This window comes from Salvelinus alpinus, chromosome 31, assembly GCF_045679555.1.
Source record: "Salvelinus alpinus chromosome 31, SLU_Salpinus.1, whole genome shotgun sequence".
Taxonomy (NCBI): Eukaryota; Metazoa; Chordata; class Actinopteri; order Salmoniformes; family Salmonidae; genus Salvelinus; species Salvelinus alpinus.
In genome coordinates, this window is record NC_092116.1 from 29,406,772 (window position 1) to 29,429,472 (window position 22,701).

At 42.9% G+C, this 22,701-nt stretch overlaps 3 protein-coding genes across 4 annotated transcripts in view; 2 read left to right on the top strand and 1 right to left on the bottom strand.

Annotated features, from left to right (window-relative positions):
• Nucleotides 1-1,430: 1,430 nt before the first annotated feature.
• arl2 (ADP-ribosylation factor-like 2) lies at nt 1,431-3,184 on the bottom strand. Of its 2 annotated transcripts, XM_071378594.1 has the most exons (6): nt 3,122-3,184; nt 2,943-3,027; nt 2,387-2,497; nt 2,090-2,252; nt 1,848-1,928; nt 1,431-1,621 (listed from the first exon to the last, which is right to left on the bottom strand). In XM_071378594.1, the coding sequence occupies exons 2-6, from the start codon at nt 3,005-3,007 to the stop codon at nt 1,487-1,489; spliced, it is 555 nt and encodes a 184-aa protein (XP_071234695.1). In that variant the 5' UTR covers nt 3,008-3,027; nt 3,122-3,184; the 3' UTR covers nt 1,431-1,486. The 2 variants fall into 2 exon arrangements, with proteins under 2 accessions (XP_071234695.1, XP_071234696.1); XM_071378595.1 differs by having other exon boundaries at nt 2,943-3,175.
• A 4,501-nt stretch (nt 3,185-7,685) lies between these two features.
• batf2 (basic leucine zipper ATF-like transcription factor 2) lies at nt 7,686-16,537 on the top strand. Its single transcript, XM_071378583.1, has 3 exons — nt 7,686-8,070; nt 8,712-8,831; nt 11,833-16,537. The coding sequence occupies exons 1-3, from the start codon at nt 7,960-7,962 to the stop codon at nt 12,544-12,546; spliced, it is 945 nt and encodes a 314-aa protein (XP_071234684.1). The 5' UTR covers nt 7,686-7,959; the 3' UTR covers nt 12,547-16,537.
• Nucleotides 16,538-16,691: 154 nt separating this feature from the next.
• ppp2r5b (protein phosphatase 2, regulatory subunit B', beta) overlaps nt 16,692-22,701 on the top strand; it is a 67,895-nt gene continuing 61,885 nt past the window's right edge. The window contains exon 1 of the mRNA XM_071378544.1: nt 16,692-18,587. Coding sequence (XP_071234645.1) covers nt 18,395-18,587 — 193 coding nt within the window. The 5' untranslated portion in view covers nt 16,692-18,394. The remainder of the gene's footprint in view (nt 18,588-22,701) is intronic.

Here is a 22,701-nt window from a genome sequence, read left to right on the forward strand (position 1 = left end):
GGTGCCAAAGGTATTTATTTTAATTTAACCTTCATTTAACTAGGCAAGTCCAGTTAAGAAGAAAACCTTATTTACAATGACTGCCTACTTCGCGCCAAACCCGGACGATGCTGGGCCTATTGTGCGCCGGTGTATGGGACTCCCAATCACAGCCGGTTGTGATACAGCCTGGAATCGAACCAGGGTCGGTAGTGACGCTCTATCAATCACATTTTTACATCAAACCCTTTTTACATCAGCCGATGTAACAAAGTGCTATACAGAAACACAGTTTTACAGAAACACAGAAAGGCAGGAACCTAGGAAGAAACCTAGAAAGGAACCAGGCCTTGAGGGGTGGCCAGTCCTCTTCTGGATGTGCCGGGTCCAACCAGGAAGCCAGCCGCACCAATGTGTTGGAGGAAACACCGTACACCTGGCAACCTGGTCAGCGTGCACTGCGCCCGGCCCGCCACAGGAGTCACTAGTGCGCGATGAGACAAGGATATCCCTGCCAGCCAAACCCTCCCTAACCCGGATGACGCTGGGCCAATTGTGTGCCGCCCCCATGGGCCTTCCGGTCGCGGCCGGCTGCGACAGGCTTGAACCCAGAATCTCTGGTGGCACAGCTAGCACTGCGATGCAGTGCCTTAGACCACTGCGCCACCCGGGAGGCCTCAACCATGGGGTGACTGAATTTAATGAACAGTGACACCAACACTAACCATGGTGGGGTGATTGAATTTAATATACAGTTATACACCAACACAAACCATGGTGGAGTGACTGAATTTAACAGTTACATACCAACACTAACCATGGTGGGATGACTGAATTTAATGAACAGTTACACACCAACACTAACCATGGTGGGGTGACTGAATTTTAATAACAGATGCATTGAAGTGAGGCACTGGTTGGCAGAAAACCAACCACTGTAAACAGTTATCACTCAGTATGATGGTACTGTCTAGTAGCAGCCTTAGAGATCTGACAGGTGTACTGCAAAGCAGCACCAATGAGTTAGCCAGCTAATTTTCATAAACAACCGCAAATGAATTGATTTGAGTTCATTCAAAACGCTGATGTGTGTTTTGGTTGTTGAGTCAATTAGACCACGGCCATTTCAAGCTTACCGGTATCTTTCTAAAACTGTTTTCCTGCTTTGTGATGTTATCCCACTCCTTGTTGTTTGACATGACAAGCAGTGCAGTGGCATGATGGCACAAACACACTGGTACCCAGACTGGCCTACTAGTGTTTCTCAACCTTTTTCTAATCAGGGACAGGAAAGATAGGTTTTGTGCAATTGCACATTTAGGGGCGGTTTCCTGGAAACCAATTAACCCTAGTCCTGGACTGAAAAGTATCTGTGTCCGGGAAACTTCCCCTAAAAACTAGCATTATAGAACTGATTAAGTTGTCAGCAAACAACATCCCACAGAGCGGAGTTTGAGAAACACTGAAGCTTCTTCAGATGCGTTTTATTAATGCAACACCCAGGATGTTAATCTGCAGTGAAGACGCGTGCAGCGATGTCATCCAGTAGCCAGTCTACTCCGGTCAGTAGGTTCTCTCCTGTCACAGCACTGCAGCCGATGATACACCAGTGGTGGGTCTTAATGTCATCCAGACCCAGGGCCTACACACACACACACACACACACACACACACACACACACACACACACACACACACACACACACACACACACACACACACACACAGTAATAGATGAATACAAGTATTAGACATGAAATCAAAGTTATCAAACAATGTATTTCCAACCCACGGATGATAAAAACACAGAAATTGTGAGGGAGTGTGTGTAAGGTGGGGGGGGCGGGGGGGTGGTACTGTGTTCCAACCTCTCGAATGGTCTCTTTACTCAGGGATCCAGGAAGATCCTGTTTGTTGGCGAACACCAGGAGAGTAGCTCCTGATAACCTCTAGAGAGGAAGAGAGCAAAAAAGAGAGTGTAGATAAAGGGAGAGAAACATCAACAGTTAGTAATTCATAAATGTTTGTGTGTGGTATGCACTCCTCCATGCCTGTGTGTGAGTTTTTGGTGTGTTTACTCCTCTGTATGTGTGTGTGTGTGTGTGTGTACCTCCTCCAGCAGCAGAGAGCTGAGTTCCTGTCTGCAGTCCTCCAGTCTCAGTCTGTCTGCGCTGTCCACCACCCACACCAACCCATCGGTGCTCTCAAAGTAGTTCCTCCAGTAAGAACGAAGGGATTTCTGACCTCCCACGTCCCAGATGTTTAACTTGAACCTGAGGAGGATGACGATGGGGAGAAGAGGGGAGGATGAAAAGAGAGGAGTTAATGAAAGGTGTGTATTCTCCATCTGCCTAAGAGAAGAGGTGTAAAATGACTCTGCTGATGATGCTGGTATGTTCTGACTTACCCTTTATGTTCCAAGGTTTTGATATTGAACCCCAGTGTAGGAGAGATGGTACTCACATCCTCGCCATTGAACTTCTTCAGAATAGTGGTCTTACCAGCATTGTCTAAACCCCTGTAGTACATGGTTAAGGACTGGCTATGGCCAGGGGGGGACCCCCGTACAGATTAGAGGGTGACACACATCATTTGCAGCACTTGTTATAAGGCAGTGATAGCCATATAGCTGAGTAATCGTTTTAACCATGTCAGCCAGTGGGTTAACAAACGTAGCTTATAAACATGGTAAGATATGTAGCCTAGCTATGGATGTGACTGGTAGTAGCTAGCTAGGGCTACTTGCTGACAAGCGAAGCTAGATGACCACAGCTATCTGGCCACTTTAGAAAAGACAAATGTATCAGGCCCAAAGGCAGGCGACAAACTAGTCCGATCACATAGGTAGATACGCGGATGAAAGTGGTTTATCTAGTACATATAGTCATGTAGCTATAGATAGGTAAACATCATAGCTAACTAACTCATCACAAATCTTATTTCATTGCAGCAAAAAAGGATACAACATAAGTAGTCGCATCTCTCGCTCCTTGTGCTTCATTTTCTTCAGTATCGTCAGCAAACCCATCGTGACGAACGTTTGATAAACTATTTAATATAAAACGGAAGTAACACAAGATAAATAGTGGTATAATGTTTTAACTTTGGTTATAATATCAACACATAAATTGTCTCTCATTACCGTTGCTATCTAAAACAAGCACGCAGCTCCAAGACAAGCAGGAAGTTGATACTAAAGTAGTCCCGCCCGCTCTAATCATGGATTGGTGAATGTTTGGGACAAGCTTCAGCTCAACATATTATTGGTTTACTTCAGCGTCACTCAAAATGCTTTAGGCTATTTGATTCGTAAACCGCCACCAAGGCAAAGGCGCGGCTGTGTTAATTCAGAGGGAGCAACAAACGTTTGGAAACGTATATTTTTGTTTCCATTAGTTACCACAGCGAAAAGGTCCAAATTGGCTATATTGTAAAAATTCATGAAAAAAAAATGAATGTGCTTTTTGGGTCTTGGTTAGGGTTGGGTATAAGGTTAGCAGAGGGGTTTGGTTTAAATCTCATTTTAAGAAGAGGAATTGTAAAAATAGGATGGCTATATGACTTTGTGGCTGTGGTAACTAGTGACGACCTTATATTTTGTGACCAAATAGCGCAACACGCGGTTCATATCAGGGACGACAATGTTAGGAGATATTGTAGGCATTAGATTGTTCAAAAGGAACAATTCTTACTTCATTAGAGATTATTGGTTAAATCCACACTTTACATTTTATGGAGACAATAACACCAGGCTGTAGTGTCATCGGGCTTAGAGTAGTTTATTCTTCTCTTAATAGACATACACTACATGACCAAAAGAATGTGGACACCTGCTGTCGAACATCTCGTGCCAAAATCATGGGCATTAATATGGAGTTGTGTGGCCTACCACTTTGTTGCTCCTAGACGTTTCCACTTCACAATAACAGCACATACAGTTGACCGGGGCAGCTCTAACGGGGAAGAAATTTGATTAACTGACTTGCTGGAAAGGTGGCATCCTATCCAGGCGGAATCACAACCGGCCGTGATTTGGAGTCCCATAGGGCGGCGCACAATTGGCACAGCGTCGTCCGGGTTTGGACGGTGTAGGCCGTCATTGTAAATAAGAATTTGTTCTTAAGTGACTTGCCTAGTTAAATAAAGGTTACATTTAAAAAATATATATATTTAAATGATTGTGCCACGTTGAAAGTCACTGAACTCTTCAGTAAAGCCATTCTACTGCCAATGTTTGTCTATGGAGATTGCATGGCGGTGTGCTCGATTTTATACACCTGTCAGCAAAGGGTGTGGTTGAAATAGCCGAATCCACTAATTTGAAGGGGTGTCCACATACTTTCGTATATCCAGTTATGATCAAATCATTTGGTCAGTTATTTGACGTTTCTTATTCGATTCGTGATTAGACTATGAAGATGATGTTGATCTTTGTAGTAATGTGTAACAACAATCGTATGTAGCAAACAATCTACCTGATTTACTCAAAATATATAGTTGCAATCAGAAGTTTACATACACCTTAGCCAAATACATTTAAACTCAGTTTTTCACAAATCCTGACATTTAATCCTAGTAAAAATTCCCTGTCTAGGGTCAGTTAGGATCACCACTTTATTTTAAGAATGTGAAATGTCAGAATAATAGTAGAGAGAATGATTTATTTCAGCTTTTATTTCTTTCATCACATTCCCAGTGTGTCAGAAGTTTACATACACTCAATTAGTATTTGGTAGCATTGCCTTTAACTTGTTTAACTTGGGTCAAACGGTTCAGGTTGCCTTCCACAAGCTTCCCACAATAAGTTGGGTTAATTTTGGCTCATTCCACCTGACAGAGCTGGTGTAACTGAGTCCGGTTTGTAGGCCTCCTTGCTCGCACACACTTTTTCAGTTCTGCCCACAAATGTTCTATAGGATTGAGGTCAGGGCTTTGTGATGACCCGTCCAATACCTTGACTTTGTTGTCCTTAAGCCATATTGCCACAACTTCGGAAGTATGCTTGGGGTCATTGTCTATTTGGAAGACCCATTTGCGACCAAGCTTTAACTTCCTGATTAACGTCTTGAGATGTTGCTTCAATATATCCACATAATTTTCCTGCCTCATGATGCCATCTATTTTGTGAAGTGCACCAGTCCCTCCTGCAGCAAAGCACCCCCACAACATGATGCTGCCAACCCCCGTGCTTCACGGTTGGGATGGTGTTCTTCGGCTTGCAAGCCTCCCCCTTTTTCCTCCAAATATAACGATGGTCATTATGGCCAAACAGTTTTATTTTTGTTTCATCAGACCAGAGGACATTTCTCCAAAAAGTATGAACTTTGTCCCCATGTGCAGTTGCAAACCGTAGTCTGTCTTTTTTTATGGCAGTTTTGGAGCAGTGGCTTCTTCCTTGCTCAGGTTATGTCGATATAGGACTCGTTTTACTGTGGATATAGATACTTTTGTTCCTGTTTCCTCCAGCATCTTCACAAGGTCCTTTGCTGTTGTTCTGGGATTGATTTGCACTTTTCGCACCAAAGTACGTTCATCTCTAGGAGACAGAACGCGTCTCCATCCTGAGCGGTAAGACGGTTGCGTGGTCCCATGGTGTTTATACTTGCGTACTATTGTTTGTACAGATGAACGTGGTACCTTCAGGCGTTTGGAAATTGCTCCCAAGGATGAACCAGACTTGTGGAGGTCTACAATTTTTTTTCTGAGGTCTTGGCTGATTTCTTTAGATTTTCCCATGATGTCAAGCAAAGAGGCACTGTGTTTGAAGGTAGGCCTTGAAATACATCCACAGGTACATCTCCAATATACTCAAAAGATGTCAATTAGCCTATCAGAAGCTTCTAAAGCCATGACATAATTTTCTAGAATTTTCCAAGCTGTTTAAAGGCACAGTCAACTTGGTGTATGCAAACTTCTGACCCACTGGAATTGTGATACAGTGAATTATAAGTGAAATAATCTGTCTGTAAACAATTGTTGGAAAAATTACTTGTGTCAAGCACAAAGTAGATGTCCTAACCGACTTGCCAAAACTATAGTTTGTTAACAAGACATTTGTGGAGTGGTTGAAAAACGAGTTTTAATGACTCCAACCTAAGTGTATGTAAACTTCCGACTTCAAATGTAAGTAAGCCTATGTCTCCAGCCTGTCCACGATCCGTCCCAGCGAAATTCCCCACGTTGATTGAAATTATGTCTGTCTAATCCTGCCTCTATGTGATATCATATCCCTAACAGTCTGTTTATTAACCTTGGTGGACTTGAATTCCTAATGAAATGGGATTTTGACCCTCCAAAATTACCTGTTCAATTGTCTAAGTTTCACCAGCAAATTTTATTTATCTGGAAAATTATATTCAAGCACAATTTTTTTCCCCCATGAAACATTGATTTGGAACAATAGAGTTATTAAAATTAATAGGATATTCATTTTTCAAAGGCTTTTGGTTTGACAAGAATATTACTTTTCTATGTGATTTGTTAGACAACACTGGGGAGTTTCTGCCGTTTGATGAGTTCACTGGTAAATTTCTGGTTAATATTACTCAGAGAGAATATATGAAGGTTTGCAAAGCAATTCCACTTTCTATACTTGGGACTTATTATGAACACTTTGTTATATAATGAGGTTGTTCCCTCTTTTCCAAGTTTACAAATGAATGATTTGAATCTTTTGGATAAAAAAAATAATAAACTAAGTGGATACGATTGGCAGTTAATGAAGTAATTTTGGGTGATTATAATTCAATATATTGCTATTGATGTGACCAACCCATGCTGTGGTCAAAAGCAACTACCTTTTACCTTAATTTTCCATTTATCCCAAAAGTTAAAGAATCAAATTTAAAAATATTTTCTTCCATCTACCCTGTTAATGATTTCTTGCACATAAGATTCAATTTTGTCAAAAGTCCTTGTGTTTTTTTGTTCCTCTGGTTCAGAATCTATAGAGCATTAATTTGTTTCATGTCGCCATTCTCGTAAACTATGGGTTGAAATTCATGAATGCTTGTGTATAAAATCTCCAGAATTACCTATGTTTACCTTGGATGATGTTAAATGGCATTATGTTTATCGTTGTAATTCCGATCATAACTATTTTATTAACATTATTATTCTCTTGGCCAAATATTATATTCAGAAATGTAAATGTTTTTTTTCTTTCATTGAACTGTTACAATTTTATAAATCCCTCAAATTTGTGAAACTTAAAAAGTTGGAAAAATGATTAGTAGTCATGTCTCTGAACGTCTGTTAATGTCTCATTGCCATGTCACATATAAATGATGTTCTGAAGTATTTTTATTTTTATTATTTATTTCCGAAAATAATTGGGGGCGTTTCAACTGGTGTTCTATTACTATATTGTTTTCATTGTATTCACAGGAATGTTCCTGTGTTGATGTGTAATATTGTTATGATTATTGCAATAAAAAATACATTATAATAATAAAACAAAAATAATAATAAATAAATCGCCACGTTTCTGCTTGACATCCTCTACACTTCCTACAAATCACAAAATTCCCAGCACGTGGTGTCGAATAGAAAAGCACGGTCAAATATGGTCATGTCCGCCGCGCGCCCGTTGATCAACTTCCGCCTGTTACTTTGCAACCATGCCATTTAGAATAAACTGAAACTGAAAGCACAAGACCCTAGCCCCCCTCCCCTCTCTTCCCGTCCTTAAGGTACTGCCCTACTGTACAAACAGGTGGGCGGTTTCTACAAACATTATAAGAGTGAAAGCACGCTCCAGCTTCTGCAATACAAGCGTAAAGAGACGTCTGCATGTAAACAGACAGCCAATATCCTGCCCATTTATCCAAGGAGGCGCTGTAGGATTTTACAACAAGTTGAGAAGATCATAGGAATACCGTAGTCCCCATATCCAGTCTTGAAAAGGAAATGCATACATCTTTGCCTGTGGCCGCTTAGAAACGTTCCCTTTATTCGCTGCTGCGGTTAACGTTGCACCATATGGGACCTTTACTAACAGATATGCCGCTGGTGGCATCCTTCGTCGACTCGCGATCAGAAGGCAGCGGCACGTCTTTCTCCGGCGAGGACTGCCCAAGCCCATCTGAATCGGTAAGTTACACTGTTTATTGAGATATTAATAGCAAGTCACTGCATAATGAATCACTTATTGTCTAGTATAAGTATTAAGATAATGAAATGATGATCAAATCGTTTGTGATGCTGGTGTAATACTTTCTCCGTTCTGCATCTGTAGTAGACCATAAAACAGCAACCAGTGTTCCTATATGATGTGCAGGGTTTTGTTCCAGCCCAGCATTAAAACATTTGCAGCACACCTTGTAGCTCTCCATGACCCAAAGTGGTTATAACCTGGGCGTACAGGTGGTCAGATCACTAGTTATAGATCACATGGGCGTACAGGTGGTCAGATCACTAGTTATAGATCACCTGGGCGTACAGGTGGTCAGATCACTAGTTATAGATCACCTGGGCGTACAGGTGGTCAGATCACTAGTTATAGATCCCCTGGGCGTACAGGTGGTCAGATCACTAGTTATAGATCACATGGGCGTACATGTGGTCAGATCACTAGTTATAGATCACATGGGCGTACAGGTGATCAGATCAGTAGTTATAGATCACCTGGGCGTACAGGTGGCCAGATCAGCGGATAAATATCACTGTTTTATTTTTATTAAGGTGTATTATAACCTGTATGTTACTGAGTTGATCATACATTTTATTTCCAGGAGAGAGGAGGACAGAAAGGAGTGAGAGTGGACCGGAGAGGTAAAAGAAGAGTGAAGAACAGAGACGCTGCCAGGAAGAGCAGGAAAAAACAGACGGAGAGAGCAGACATTCTCCACCAGGTCATTCTGGCTCCTTTATCTTTAACCCAGATTTCTTTCCTTTACATTTATCCTCTATTTCTCTCGTGTTCTTTGTTGTCTCTTACTCTCTTTTCCTCTCCCTTTTGCTTTCTCTCTCACTTCTTAACTTTTCTTGTATATTTTTGTTTCTCTCTTTCATCCTCAACTCTCTCTCTCTCTCATTTCTATTTAAATTTAAGGTCTTTATTGGCATGGGAAACCATATGTTTACATTGCCAAAGCAAGTGAAATAGATAATAAACAAAAGTTAAATAAAAAATGAACAGTAAACATTACACTTTCAAAAGTTCCAAAAGAATGAAGACATTTCAATTGTCATATTATGTATATCTCTTTATCTCTGTCGGTCTCTTTATCTGTTTCTCTTTATCGCTCTCTCTCTCTTTATCTCTCTCTCTCTCTCTCTCTCTGTCTCTTATCTCTCTCTCTCTTTATCTCTCTCTCTCTTTATCTCTCTCAGCCTCTGTCTCGGCCTCTGTCTCTCTCTCTTTCTCTGTCTCTCTCTCTCTCTCTGTCTCTTTCTCTGTCTCTCTCTCTGACTCTCTCCCCCTACCTCCCACCTTCCCATTGTTCACTTCCTCCTGTGTGTACTCTCATGCATGTGGTTTATAGTAAGGCTGGTTACTCACAGAGAGGGTCAGGGATCTATAACTATGGTGTGTGTGATGCAATCTGCCTGTGCAGTCGGGCAGAGCATTTCTGGGAAACCCTTGCTCTAAAGAGAAACCCTCCCTGCCTCTCTCCTCCCCCTCTCACCCCTCCCTGCATCTCTCCTCCCTCTCTCACCCCTCCCTGCCTCTCTCACCCCTCCCTCTCTCACTCCCCCTCTCCCTTCCTCATAGTACACTACATAGGGAATAGGGTGGCAACTTTATTTATGACACTCACACCACCACCATATAGCTGTGTAGCTAACTCCTGGAACTACACACTACTGTTTTACCATGAAGCGGTGTAGCTAACTCCTGGAACTACACACTACTGTTTTACCATGTAGCGGTGCAGCTAACTCCTGGAACTACACACTACTGTTTTACCATGTAGCGGTGTAGCTAACTCCTGGAACTACACACTACTGTTTTACCATGTAGCGGTGCAGCTAACTACTGGAACTAAACACTACTGTTTTACTATGTAGCGGTGTAGCTAACTCCTGGAACTACACACTACTGTTTTACCATGTAGCGGTGCAGCTAACTACTGGAACTAAACACTACTGTTTTACCATGTAGCGGTGTAGCTAACTCCTGGAACTACACACTACTGTTTTACCATGTAGCGGTGTAGCTAACTACTGGAACTACACACTACTGTTTTACCATGTAGCGGTGCAGCTAACTACTGGAACTACACACTACTGTTTTACCATGTAGCGGTGTAGCTAACTCCTGGAACTACACACTACTGTTTTACCATGTAGCGGTGCAGCTAACTACTGGAACTACACACTACCAACATGTAGCTTTACTTCTTCCAGTGTGAAAGTAGCTTGGTAGCTTGGTGAACTATATTTTCAGAAGAGCTTCCCCAACACCGACAGTCAGACACACACATTTTTATTGGGCCATTTAGTTCAGAAACTCTGCAGGCTATCCCTAACCTCTGTCCTAGAATCAGAACCAACTTTCACTTTCTCTCTCTCTTCAAACCACAATTACTCTGTCTAAGAACAGGATGTTCCCCCAGTGGAATAGAGTGAGCTCCAGAAGTACTGGGACAGTGACCATTTTTTTAAATGAATTATTGTTTTGGCTCTATACTCCAGTACTTTGGATTTTAAATGATGCAATGACTACGAGGTTAAAGTGCAGACTGTCAGCTTTAATTTGAGGTTATTTTCATATCAGGTGAAGAGTTTAGAAATTACAGCACTTTTTGTACATAGTCCCCCCATTTTAGGGGACAAAAAGTGTTGAGACAAATTCACTTGTGTATTAAAGTAGTCAAAAGTTCAGTATTTGGTCCCATATTCATAGCACGTATTGACTACATCAAGCTTGTGACTCTACAAATTTGTTGGATACATTTGCTGTTTGTTTTGATTGTGTTTCAGATTATTTTGTGCCCAATAGAAATTAATGCTAAATAATGTATTTGTCATTTTAGAGTCGCTTTTATTGTAAATAAGAATATGTTTCTAAACACTTCTACATTAATGTGAATGCTACCATGATTACTGATAATCCTGAATGAATCGTGAATAATTATGAGTGAGAAAGTTACAGACGCACAAATATCATACCCCCAAGACACATGCTAACCTCTCACCATTACAATAACAGAGGAGGTTAGCATTTTATATCATACCCCCAAGACACATGCTAACCTCTCACCATTACAATAACAGAGGAGGTTAGCATTTTATATCATACCCCCAAGACACATGCTAACCTCTCACCATTACAATAACAGAGGAGGTTAGCATTTTATATCATACCCCCAAGACACATGCTAACCTCTCACCATTACAATAACAGAGGGGTTAGCATTTTATATCATACCCCCAAGACACATGCTAACCTCTCACCATTACAATAACAGAGGAGGTTAGCATTTTATATCATACCCCCAAGACACATGCTAACCTCTCACCATTACAATAACAGAGGAGGTTAGCATTTTTTGGGGAGAGGTATGATATTTGTGTCTAACTTTGTCACTCATAATTATTCATTATTTACCATTCATTTGTCTCAATACTTTTGGTCCCTAAAATGGAGGGACTATGTACAAAAAAGTGAATTCATTTCTAAACGGTTCACACGATAAGGATGAAAACATCCTCAAATGAAAGATGACAGTCTGCACTTTAACCTCGTTGTCATGGTATCATTTAACATCCAAAGTGTTGGAGTACAGAGCCTAAACAATAATAAGAAATGCCACTTTTGTAGCTCACTGTTGGTTTGTGTGTGTGTGTGTTTGCATATTAGTATTGCTAGCAATGCTAACCAACATATCTCTCTCTCTCTCTCTCTAGGAGCTACAGACCGCGGAAAGTGCTAACTTAGCTCTAGCGAAGGAGATTGCTGGTCTGAGAAGAGAGTTCCGGCTCTACACAGCCACGCTGGAGCAACATGAACCTCTCTGCCCCCTCCGGCCCTCCTCTAGACCCGCCAAAGCCACCTGCTGCCAGAACCCGTCCCCCTCCGCGTCATCTATTGCCCCTGTGACTACCCCGGCACCCGCTGTGTCCCCTCAAACTACCCCGGCACCCGCTGTGTCCCCTCAAACTACCCCGGGCTCTCTTCTTACCCCAGTAACTGGAGGGCAGAGGGCTTGTTTACCTGCCCCTGCCTCTTTACCACTCTCCACTCTCGTCACTGTTCCTTCAACTGCCCATGTGACTAACCCCTACCCTTTGCTTTCCACTCTATATTCCCCAATATCTAATATTGCCTCTCTGATTGCCCCAAACAATCTTTGTGGCTCTCTAATTACCCCAATAGCTAATATTTCCCCTCTAACTACCCCAATAAATAATCTTGCCCATCCAACAACCCCAATAACTAATCTTGCCCCTCCAACTATCCCTGCCCCTACTCTGTCATCCAACTCCTACCCTTTGACCCCGTACCCTCTGAACTTGTCTACCCCAGCCATTGAACCCCCAATAGAATTTTCCCTCTCCGACATCCTGGACAGTCCTGATTGGCTCTGCGACCTTCCATCACCCACCTGGGGCGAGTTCTAATGGACCGATCACACTGTTTGGCGATTGGTTGAAATCAGCCGATGGTTATCGCCTCTGACCACAGAACATCACTACTGATTTTCTGGCAATTTCCTGACGAATCTCCACGTTGAATCTCCACTGTCCATCGGCAGACAACCACCAGGTGATCTACAGCCAACGTCTGTGATGATGTGTCTTTCGTGGGGTAAGATTCCTGGCACCCTATGAAAGACTAATTTAGGTTTCTGTAGAGAAGAACAGAAAGACACTTAAAGTTTGTGGACTCTGGTGTTTGGTACATGTATATACCAAGCACATGTAATGGTTGTTCACATCTTGTGAGGAATTCTGTAGCTGTTATGTTGATTTACTGTTTGTGTTTTTGAATAACCGGCCCTGTTCATTGGTCATAACAGCCTATTGGCCCTGTTCATTGGTCATACCAGCCTATTGGCCCTGTTCATTGGTCATAACAGCCTATTGGCCCTGTTCATTGGTCATAACAGCCTATTGGCCCTGTTCATTGGTCATAACAGCCTATTGGCCCTGTTCACTGGTCATAACAGCCTATTGGCCCTGTTCATTGGTCATAACAGCCTATTGGCCCTGTTCATTGGTCATAACAGCCTATTGGCCCTGTTCATTGGTCATAACAGCCTATTGGCCCTGTTCATTGGTCATAACAGCCTATTGGCCCTGTTCATTGGTCATAACAGCCTATTGGCCCTGTTCATTGGTCATAACAGCCTATTGGCCCTGTTCATTGGTCATAACAGCCTATTGGCCCTGATCATTGGTCGGTGATGAACTTCTTTGAGAGTGGAATAATTGATTGATTGATTGGTATAAGCTTTTAAACTCTTCATTAGAACCTCACATATTGAGTTAATTTATTTGTGTATAAAATCAACAATTCAAATGGACTCTCCATTTTATTTTTTTAAGCTGCAAATGTATGAACAGGCTATAGACAAAACGAATAGCATATGACTGTATTTGTAAAACCACATCTTATAAGATATAAACTACGTCTATATTCAAAATACCTCAGATTTAGGTTTAAACATAGGATATACAGGTAACTGCCAAAATAAGGGAAACTCCAACATAAAGTGTCTTAAATAGGACGTTGAGCCACCACCAGCCAGAACAGATTCAATGCACCTTGGGCATAGCAGTGCTTTCAGAAGGTATTCAGACCCCTTGACCTTTTTCCACATTTTGTTACGTTACAGCCTTATTCTAAAATGGATTAAATTGTATTTTTTACTCATCAATCTACACACAATAACCCATAATGACAAAGCAAAAAGAGGTTTTTAGAAATGATTTTTTTTATTACAAATTAAAAAACTGAAATATCACATTTACATAAGCATTCAGTGTAAAAGTGTAAATCAATCCCAGAACAACAGCAAAGGACCTTGTGAAGATGCTGGAGGAACAGGTACAAAAGTATCTATATCCACAGTAAAACGAGTCCTATATCGACATAACCTGAAAGGCCACTCAGCAAGGAAGAAGCCACTGTTCCAAAACCGCCATAAAAAAGCCAGACTATGGTTTGCAACTGCACATGTGGACAAAGTTCGTACTTTTTGGAGAAATGTCCTCTGGTCTGATACCAAAAATAAAACTGTTTGGCCATAATGACCATCGTTATGTTTGGAGGAAAAAGGGGGAGGCTTGCAAGCCAAAGAACACCATCCCAACCGTGAAGCACGGGGTGGCAGGATCATGTTGTGGGGGTGCTTTGCTGCAGGAGGGACTGGTGCACTTCACAAAATAGATGGCATCATGAGGAAAGAAAATTATGTGGATACATTGAAGCAACATCTCAAGACATCAGTCAGGAAGTTAAAGCTTGATCGCAAATGGGTCTTCCAAATGGACAATGACCTCAAACATACTTCCAAAGTTGTGGGAAAATGGCTTAAGGACAACAAAGTCAAGGTATTGGACTGGCCATCACAAAGCCCTGATCTCAATCCTATAGAACATTTGTGGGCAGAACTGAAAAAGCGTGTGCGAGAAAGGAGGCCTACAAACCGGACTCAGTTACACCAGTTCTGTCAGGAGGAATGGGCCAAAATTCACCCAACTTAATGTGGGAAGCTTGTGGAAGGCTACCCGAAACGTTTGACCCAAGTTAAACAATTTAAAGGCAATGCTACCAAATACTAATTGAGTGTATGTAAACTTCTGTCCCACTGGGAATGTGATGAAAGAAATAAAAGCTGAAGTAAATAATTCTCTCTGCTATTATTCTGACATTTCACATTCTTAAAATAAAGTGGTGATCCTAACTGACATAAAACAGGGAATTTTTACTCAGATTAATTGTCAGGAATTGTGAAAAACTGAGTTTAAATGTATTTGGCTAAGGTGTATATAAACTTCCGACTTCAAATGTATATATATATATATATATAGTTGTATGTTTATCTCACATAATGTAATTTAACTGTATGTTTATCTCACATAATATAATTTAACTGTATGAATTAAGGTGTCTGTAATAGAATAAATGTGACAACAATGAATGTAGACATTAATAAATGTATTATAGATTCTAAATCATTTTGTACCATGAGGTGACTTCAACACAGCGGCCCCTAACAGTCATCTAGTGTATATACATTGTTGGTATATAGCCATTGATTACAACTCGCCTGAAATGAACACACCCATCCCGCGATGGTTGAGACAACCGCCATCTGATGTCAAATTTCTACTGTTCGCTAATGATCTGGTGCTTCTGTCCCCAACCAAGGAGGGCCTACAGCAGCACCTAGATCTTCTGCACAGATTCTGTCAGACCTGGGCCCTGACAGACCTGGGCCCTGACAGTAAATCTCAGTAAGACAAAAATGATGGTGTTCCAAAAAGGTCCAGTCGCCAGGACCACAAATACAAATTCCATCTAGACACCGTTTCCCTAGAGCACATAAAAAACTATACATACCTCGGCCTAAACATCAGCACCACAGGTAACTTCCACAAAGCTGTGAACGATCTGAGAGACAAGGCAAGAAGGGCCTTCTATGCCATCAAAAGGAATATACAATTCAACTTACCAATTAGGATCTGGCTAAGATTACTTGAATCAGTTATAGAACCCATTGCCCTTTATGGTTGTGAGGTCTGAGGTCCGCTCACCAACCAAGAATTCACAAAATGGGACGAACACCAAATTGAGACTCTGCATGCAGAATTCTGCAAAAATATCCCCCGTGTACAATGTGAAACACCAAATAATGCATGCAGAGCAGAATTAGGCCGATACCTGCTAATGATCAAAATCCAGAAAAGAGCTGTTAAATTCTACAACCAACTAAAAAGAAGCGATTCCCAAACCTTCCATAACAAAGCCATCACCTACAGAGAGGTGAACCTGGAGAAGAGTCCCCTAAGCAAGCTGGTCCTGTGGCTCTGATCACAAACACAAACACACCCCACAGAGCCCCAGGACAACAGCACAATTAGACCCAACCAAATCATGAGAAAACAAAAAGATAATTACTTGATACATTGGAATGAACTTACAAATACAAAAAGAGCAAACTAGAATGCTATTTGGCCCTAAACAGAGAGTACACTGTGGCAGAATACCTAACCCCTGTGACCGACCCAAACTTAAGGAAAGCTTTGACTATGTACAAACTCAGTGAGCATAGCCTTGCTATTGAGAGAAGACCGGCTATGAATGAGGTGCAAACTGCCACAAGAAAAGGGCAACCAGTGAAGCAGAAACACAACCCATATTTATATTTATGTTTATTTATTTTCCCTTTTGTACTTTTACTATTTGCACGTCGTTACAACACTGTATATATATACATAATATGATCTTTGAAATGTCTTTATTCTTTTGGAACTTCTGTGAGTGTAATGTTTTCTGTTCATTTTTTATTGTTTATTTCACCCTTTGTTTATGATCTATTTCACTTGCTTTGGCAATGTTAACATATGTTTCCCATGCCAATAAAGCCGTTTGAATTGAATTGAATTCAACTGAGAGGGAGAGAGGAGACATTACCACACCACTGGAGAGACACCGAGCACTGGTAATGAACGGTAACGGCTACTAATCGGGTTGATACAGATGATTCCGTCACAAACAAAGCGCGTGTGGACACCAGGCACGAGAACGTGAGCGAGGCTAAAATCAATAGCGGAAAGTGTTTACCTCGTCTGTGAGACACGGTAGACACGCGCAGAGGGGAGGGAAGGAAGGGAGGAAAGGGGGTGAGAAGGAGGAAAGACAGACAGTGGTGAACAATCAGTGGGTGTATCTTAGCTAGAGGAACAGAAGGAGCGGAGAGGAGGTCGGATAAAAGGATAAACGCTGCTCTTTTTTTTATTTTAAAGATGGGGGAGTGAAAGAGCGTGTGCGCCCGTCGTGTCATAACGCATCCGCCGACTAGCTCAGGACAAGCGCGCCACCGTCCGTCCATGGCGTAAAAACAGGGGGTAAGTCTACATAAATATAACAGAAATAATTAAATAATTCGCTGTGGCGAGAAGAGCGTCATCCGCAGTGTGTCTCTCTCTCCTTGCACCACCTAAGTGCAGCGGAGACAGAAGAGAGACGAGGATACAGCAGGGAGGGGAGAGAGAGAGACCGCTTCCCTTACCGAATCCAGGAGAGAGGAGACGCGACTTGCAGACAGAAAAAAACGGGAATATACCTAACGCATCTGTGACCAACCGGCACTGCGAAGGTTTTGGAGGTGTTTTTAACGGTGAGCAGGGATTCGGTGTTGCAGCGGCCTACCTGAAGAACCGCACATGTCGGCACGTTCGAGCACCCCATCTCCATCCCCGCCCTGCGCGGAGCCCTGTTCGGTCTGAAACGGCAGGGCCAGGCGGGTTACCGAATAACGGAACCGTTCACGGAACCGGGGAACAGTGATGCGTTATAGAAGCGGAATCAGATCGACGATTTTATGATACGAGTCTGTTATGACCTAATCAATTAATGATTTATTATTCATTGATGTGGACGGACCAATCAAACGACTAATTTTATGGATTCATGTTGTTGACGTTTTCTTGAATGGAATGATTCCAATCACCTCTGGTAGTCCTGCTTTCTCGGTGTGATGTGCTTTATGTAAGGATCCATAGGCTATAGGCTAGGCTATATCCATGACAGAAATATATAAATAAATACCAAATTTAGGCCGATGACAGGCTGATGACGCCAATACGGCAAAGCAACCCTCACAGTTGTAACCTAAATAATCCACGTGCTTCTTCCTGTATCTCAATAGATACACGGATCATTTCCGTTAGATCAATGCGTTTGTCTTTGTCTGTGTAAAGAAATATGTTTCGTTATTTCAAAAAGGACTGGAGCAACGTTTTTTTCCTCCCTCGGCTGTATTGAGACGGTATAGGCAGCAGGCAGGCAGTCACAAGGTGCGAAACGAATTGAACTTCAAGCAACAGCAGAACACACACACAGCCTATTTATTTTACCCTCCTGTCCTCTAGCCTTCCATCCATCCATCTCTGGACTGCAGCACTCCGTCTCTATCCCTCCCTCATTCCTCCCTCCTCTATCTAATTCCTCGCCCTGTGTTCTATTCCCAGATTATCCATTTAGATTTTTTTTTAATGACGTATTGGCTCTATAAGGGATAAAAAAAAGTTTTTCGCCTCCATCCTGTACACCTCTCCTTCACTATCATATCATCGGTGCATCTGGTCACACACACACACACACACACACACACACACACACACACACACACACACACACACACACACACACACACACACACACACACACACACACACACACACACGCACACACACTTGGCACACACACCGGGCCGCTCGCTAACACGGCACGGCAACGATGGAGACGACTAAACTACCCCCGACCAGCCCTTCCTCCCCGACCACCGGGTTCTCGGTCCCGTCAGCGGAGAAGGTAGATGGGTTTCCCCGGCGGTCGATGCGCAGAGCCCGGCAGAGGCGCTCCCACTCCTCGTCCCAGTTCCGCTACCAGAGCTCCCAGGTCGAGCTGACGCCGCTGCCGCTACTCAAAGGTGGGTTGTATAGTCCTACCTCCTCGTCAAGGTCTATTCTGTTTAGGCCTGTTGTAGGAGGCTACTATTTTAAGTCGTATTTGATCTATGTCTTGTCTTATTCTATGTACTCTAAGAGAAAAAGGTGCTATCTACAACCTAAAAGGGCTCATCAGCTGTCCCCATTGGCGAACCCTTTGAAAAAAAACATTTTGGTTCTAGGTAGTACCCTTTTTGTATTCCACGTAGAACCCTTTCCACACAGGGCTCTACATGGAACCCAAATGGGTTCTACCTGGAACTAAAAAGAGTTGTACCTAGAACAAAAAATGGGTCTCCTATGGGGACAGCCAAAGAACCCTTTAGGAACCCTTTATTCTAAGATTGTAGAGTGGAGAGATACCTTCCTGTAGGTTTTAACTCCAACCCTGTTCCATGGAGAGATACCTTCCTGTAGGTTTTATCTCCAACCCTGTTCCTGGAGAGATACCTTCCTGTAGGTTTTAACTCCTACCCTGTTCCTGGAGAGATACCTTCCTGTAGGTTTTAACTCCAACCCTGTTCCTGGAGAGATACCTTCCTGTAGGTTTTAACTCCAACCCTGTTCCTGGAGAGATACCTTCCTGTAGGTTTTAACTCCAACCCTGTTCCATGGAGAGATACCTTCCTGTAGGTTTTAACTCCAACCCTGTTCATGGAGAGATACCTTCCTGTAGGTTTTAACTCCAACCCTGTTCCTGGAGAGATACCTTCCTGTAGGTTTTAACTCCAACCCTGTTCCATGGAGAGATACCTTCCTGTAGGTTTTAACTCCAACCCTGTTCCTGGAGAGATACCTTCCTGTAGGTTTTAACTCCAACCCTGTTCCTGGAAAGATACCTTCCTGTAGGTTTTAACTCCAACCCTGTTCCATGGAGAGATACCTTCCTGTAGGTTTTAACTCCAACCCTGTTCCTGGAGAGATACCTTCCTGTAGGTTTTAACTCCAACCCTGTTCCTGGAGAGATACCTTCCTGTAGGTTTTAACTCCAACCCTGTTCCATGGAGAGATACCTTCCTGTAGGTTTTATCTCCAACCCTGTTCCATGGAGAGATACCTTCCTGTAGGTTTTAACTCCAACCCTGTTCCATGGAGAGATACCTTCCTATAGGTTTTAACTCCAACCCTGTTCCATGGAGAGATACCTTCCTATAGGTTTTAACTCCAACCCTGTTCCTGGAGAGATACCTTCCTGTAGGTTTTAACTCCAACCCTGTTCCATGGAGAGATACCTTCCTGTAGGTTTTAACTCCAACCCTGTTCCATGGAGAGATACCTTCCTGTAGGTTTTATCTCCAACCCTGTTCCATGGAGAGATACCTTCCTGTAGGTTTTAACTCCAACCCTGTTCCATGGAGAGATACCTTCCTGTAGGTTTTAACTCCAACCCTGTTCCATGGAGAGATACCTTCCTGTAGGTTTTATCTCCAACCCTGTTCCATGGAGAGATACCTTCCTGTAGGTTTTAACTCCAACCCTGTTCCTGGAGAGATACCTTCCTGTAGGTTTTAACTCCAACCCTGTTCCTGGAGAGATACCTTCCTGTAGGTTTTAACTCCAACCCTGTTCCTGGAGAGATACCTTCCTGTAGGTTTTAACTCCAACCCTGTTCCTGGAGAGATACCTTCCTGTAGGTTTTAACTCCAACCCTGTTCCTGGAGAGATACCTTCCTGTAGGTTTTAACTCCAACCCTGTTCCTGGAGAGATACCTTCCTGTAGGTTTTAACTCCAACCATGTTCCATGGAGAGATACCTTCCTGTAGGTTTTAACTCCAACCCTGTTCCTGGAGAGATACCTTCCTGTAGGTTTTAACTCCAACCCTGTTCATGGAGAGATACCTTCCTGTAGGTTTTAACTCCAACCCTGTTCCATGGAGAGATACCTTCCTGTAGGTTTTAACTCCAACCCTGTTCCATGGAGAGATACCTTTCTGTAGTTTTTAACTCTAACCCTGTTCCTGGAGAGATACCTTCCTGTAGGTTTTAACTCCAACCCTGTTCCTGGAGAGATACCTTCCTGTAGGTTTTATCTCCAACCCTGTTCCTGGAGAGATACCTTCCTGTAGGTTTTAACTCCAACCCTGTTCCATGGAGAGGTACCTTCCTGTAGGTTTTAACCTACAGGTAGGTTTTAACTCCAACATGGGTTGGAGTTAAAACCTACCTATTCCTGTAGGTTTTAACTCCAACCCTGTTCCTGGAGAGATACCTTCCTGTAGGTTTTAACTCCAACCCTGTTCCTGGAGAGATACCTTCCTGTAGGTTTTAACTCCAACCCTGTTCCCGGAGAGATACCTTCCTGTAGGTTTTAACTCCAACCCTGTTCCTGGAGAGATACCTTCCTGTAGGTTTTAACTCCAACCCTGTTCCTGGAGAGATACCTTCCTGTAGGTTTTAACTCCAACCCTGTTCCATTGAGAGATACCTTCCTGTAGGTTTTAACTCCAACCCTGTTCCTGGAGAGATACCTTCCTGTAGGTTTTAACTCCAACCATGTTCCATGGAGAGGTACCTTCCTATAGGTTTTAACTCCAACCCTGTTCATGGAGAGATACCTTCCTGTAGGTTTTAACTCCAACCCTGTTCCATGGAGAGATACCTTCCTGTAGGTTTTAACTCCAACCCTGTTCCTGGAGAGATACCTTCCTGTAGGTTTTAACTCCAACCCTGTTCCTGGAGAGATACCTTCCTGTAGGTTTTAACTCCAACCCTGTTCCTGGAGAGATACCTTCCTGTAGGTTTTAACTCCAACCCTGTTCCTGGAGAGATACCTTCCTGTAGGTTTTAACTCCAACCCGGTTCCTGGAGAGATACCTTCCTGTAGGTTTTAACTCCAACCCTGTTCCTGGAGAGATACCTTCCTGTATGTTTTAACTCAAATCAAATCAAATTTTATTTGTCACATACACATGGTTAGCAGATGTTAATGCAAGTGTAACGAAATGCTTGGGCTTCTAGTTCCAACCGTGCAGTAATATCTATCAAGTAATCTAACCTAACAATTTCACAACAACTACCTAATACACACAAGTGTAAAGGAATGAATAAGAATATGTACATAAAAATATATGAATGAGCGATGGCCGAACGGCATAGGCAGGATGCAGTAGATGGTATAGAGTACAGTATATACAAATGAGATGAGTAAAGTAGGGTATGTAAACATTATATAAAGTGGCATTGTTTAAAGTGGCTAGTGATACATTTATTACATAAATTTTTCATTATTAAAGTGGCTGGAGTTGAGTCAGTATGTTGGCAGCAGCCACTCAATGTTAGTGGTGGCTGTTTAACAGTCTGATGGCCTTGAGATAGAAGCGGTTCTTCAGTCTCTCGGTCCCAACTTTGATGCACCTGTACTGACCTAGTTTTCTGGATGATAGTGGGGTGAACAGGCAGTGGCTCGGGTGGTTGTTGTCCTTGATGATCTTTTTGGCCTTCCTGTTATATCGGGTGGTGTAGGTGTCCTGGAGGGCAGGTAGTTTGCCCCCGGTGATGCGTTGTGCAGACCTCACTACCCTCTGGAGAGCCTTACGGTTGTGGGCGGAGCAGTTGCCGTACCAGGCGATGATACAGCCCGACAGGATGCTCTCGATTGTGCATCTGTAAAAGTTTGTGAGTGTTTTTGGTGACAAGCCAAATTTCTTCAGCCTCCTGAGGTTGAAGAGGCGCTGCTGCAACTTCTTCACCACGCTGTATGTGTGGGTGGACCATTTCAGTTTGTCCGTGATGTGTACGCCGAGGAACTTAAAACTTTCCACCTTCTCCACTACTGTCCCGTCGATGTGGATAGGGGGCTGCTCCCTCTGCTGTTTCCTGAAGTTCACGATCATCTCCTTTGTTTTGTTGACATTGAGTGTGAGGTTATTTTCCTGACACCACACTCCGAGGGCCCTCACCTCCTCCCTGTAGGCCGTCTCATCGTTGTTGGTAGTCAAGCCTACCACTGTAGTGTCGTCTGCAAACTTGATGATTGAGTTGGAGGCGTGCATGGCCACGCAGTCATGGGTGAACAGGGAGTACAGGAGAGGGCTGAGAACGCACCCTTGTGGGGCCCCAGTGTTGAGGATCAGAGTGGTGGAGATGTTGTTACC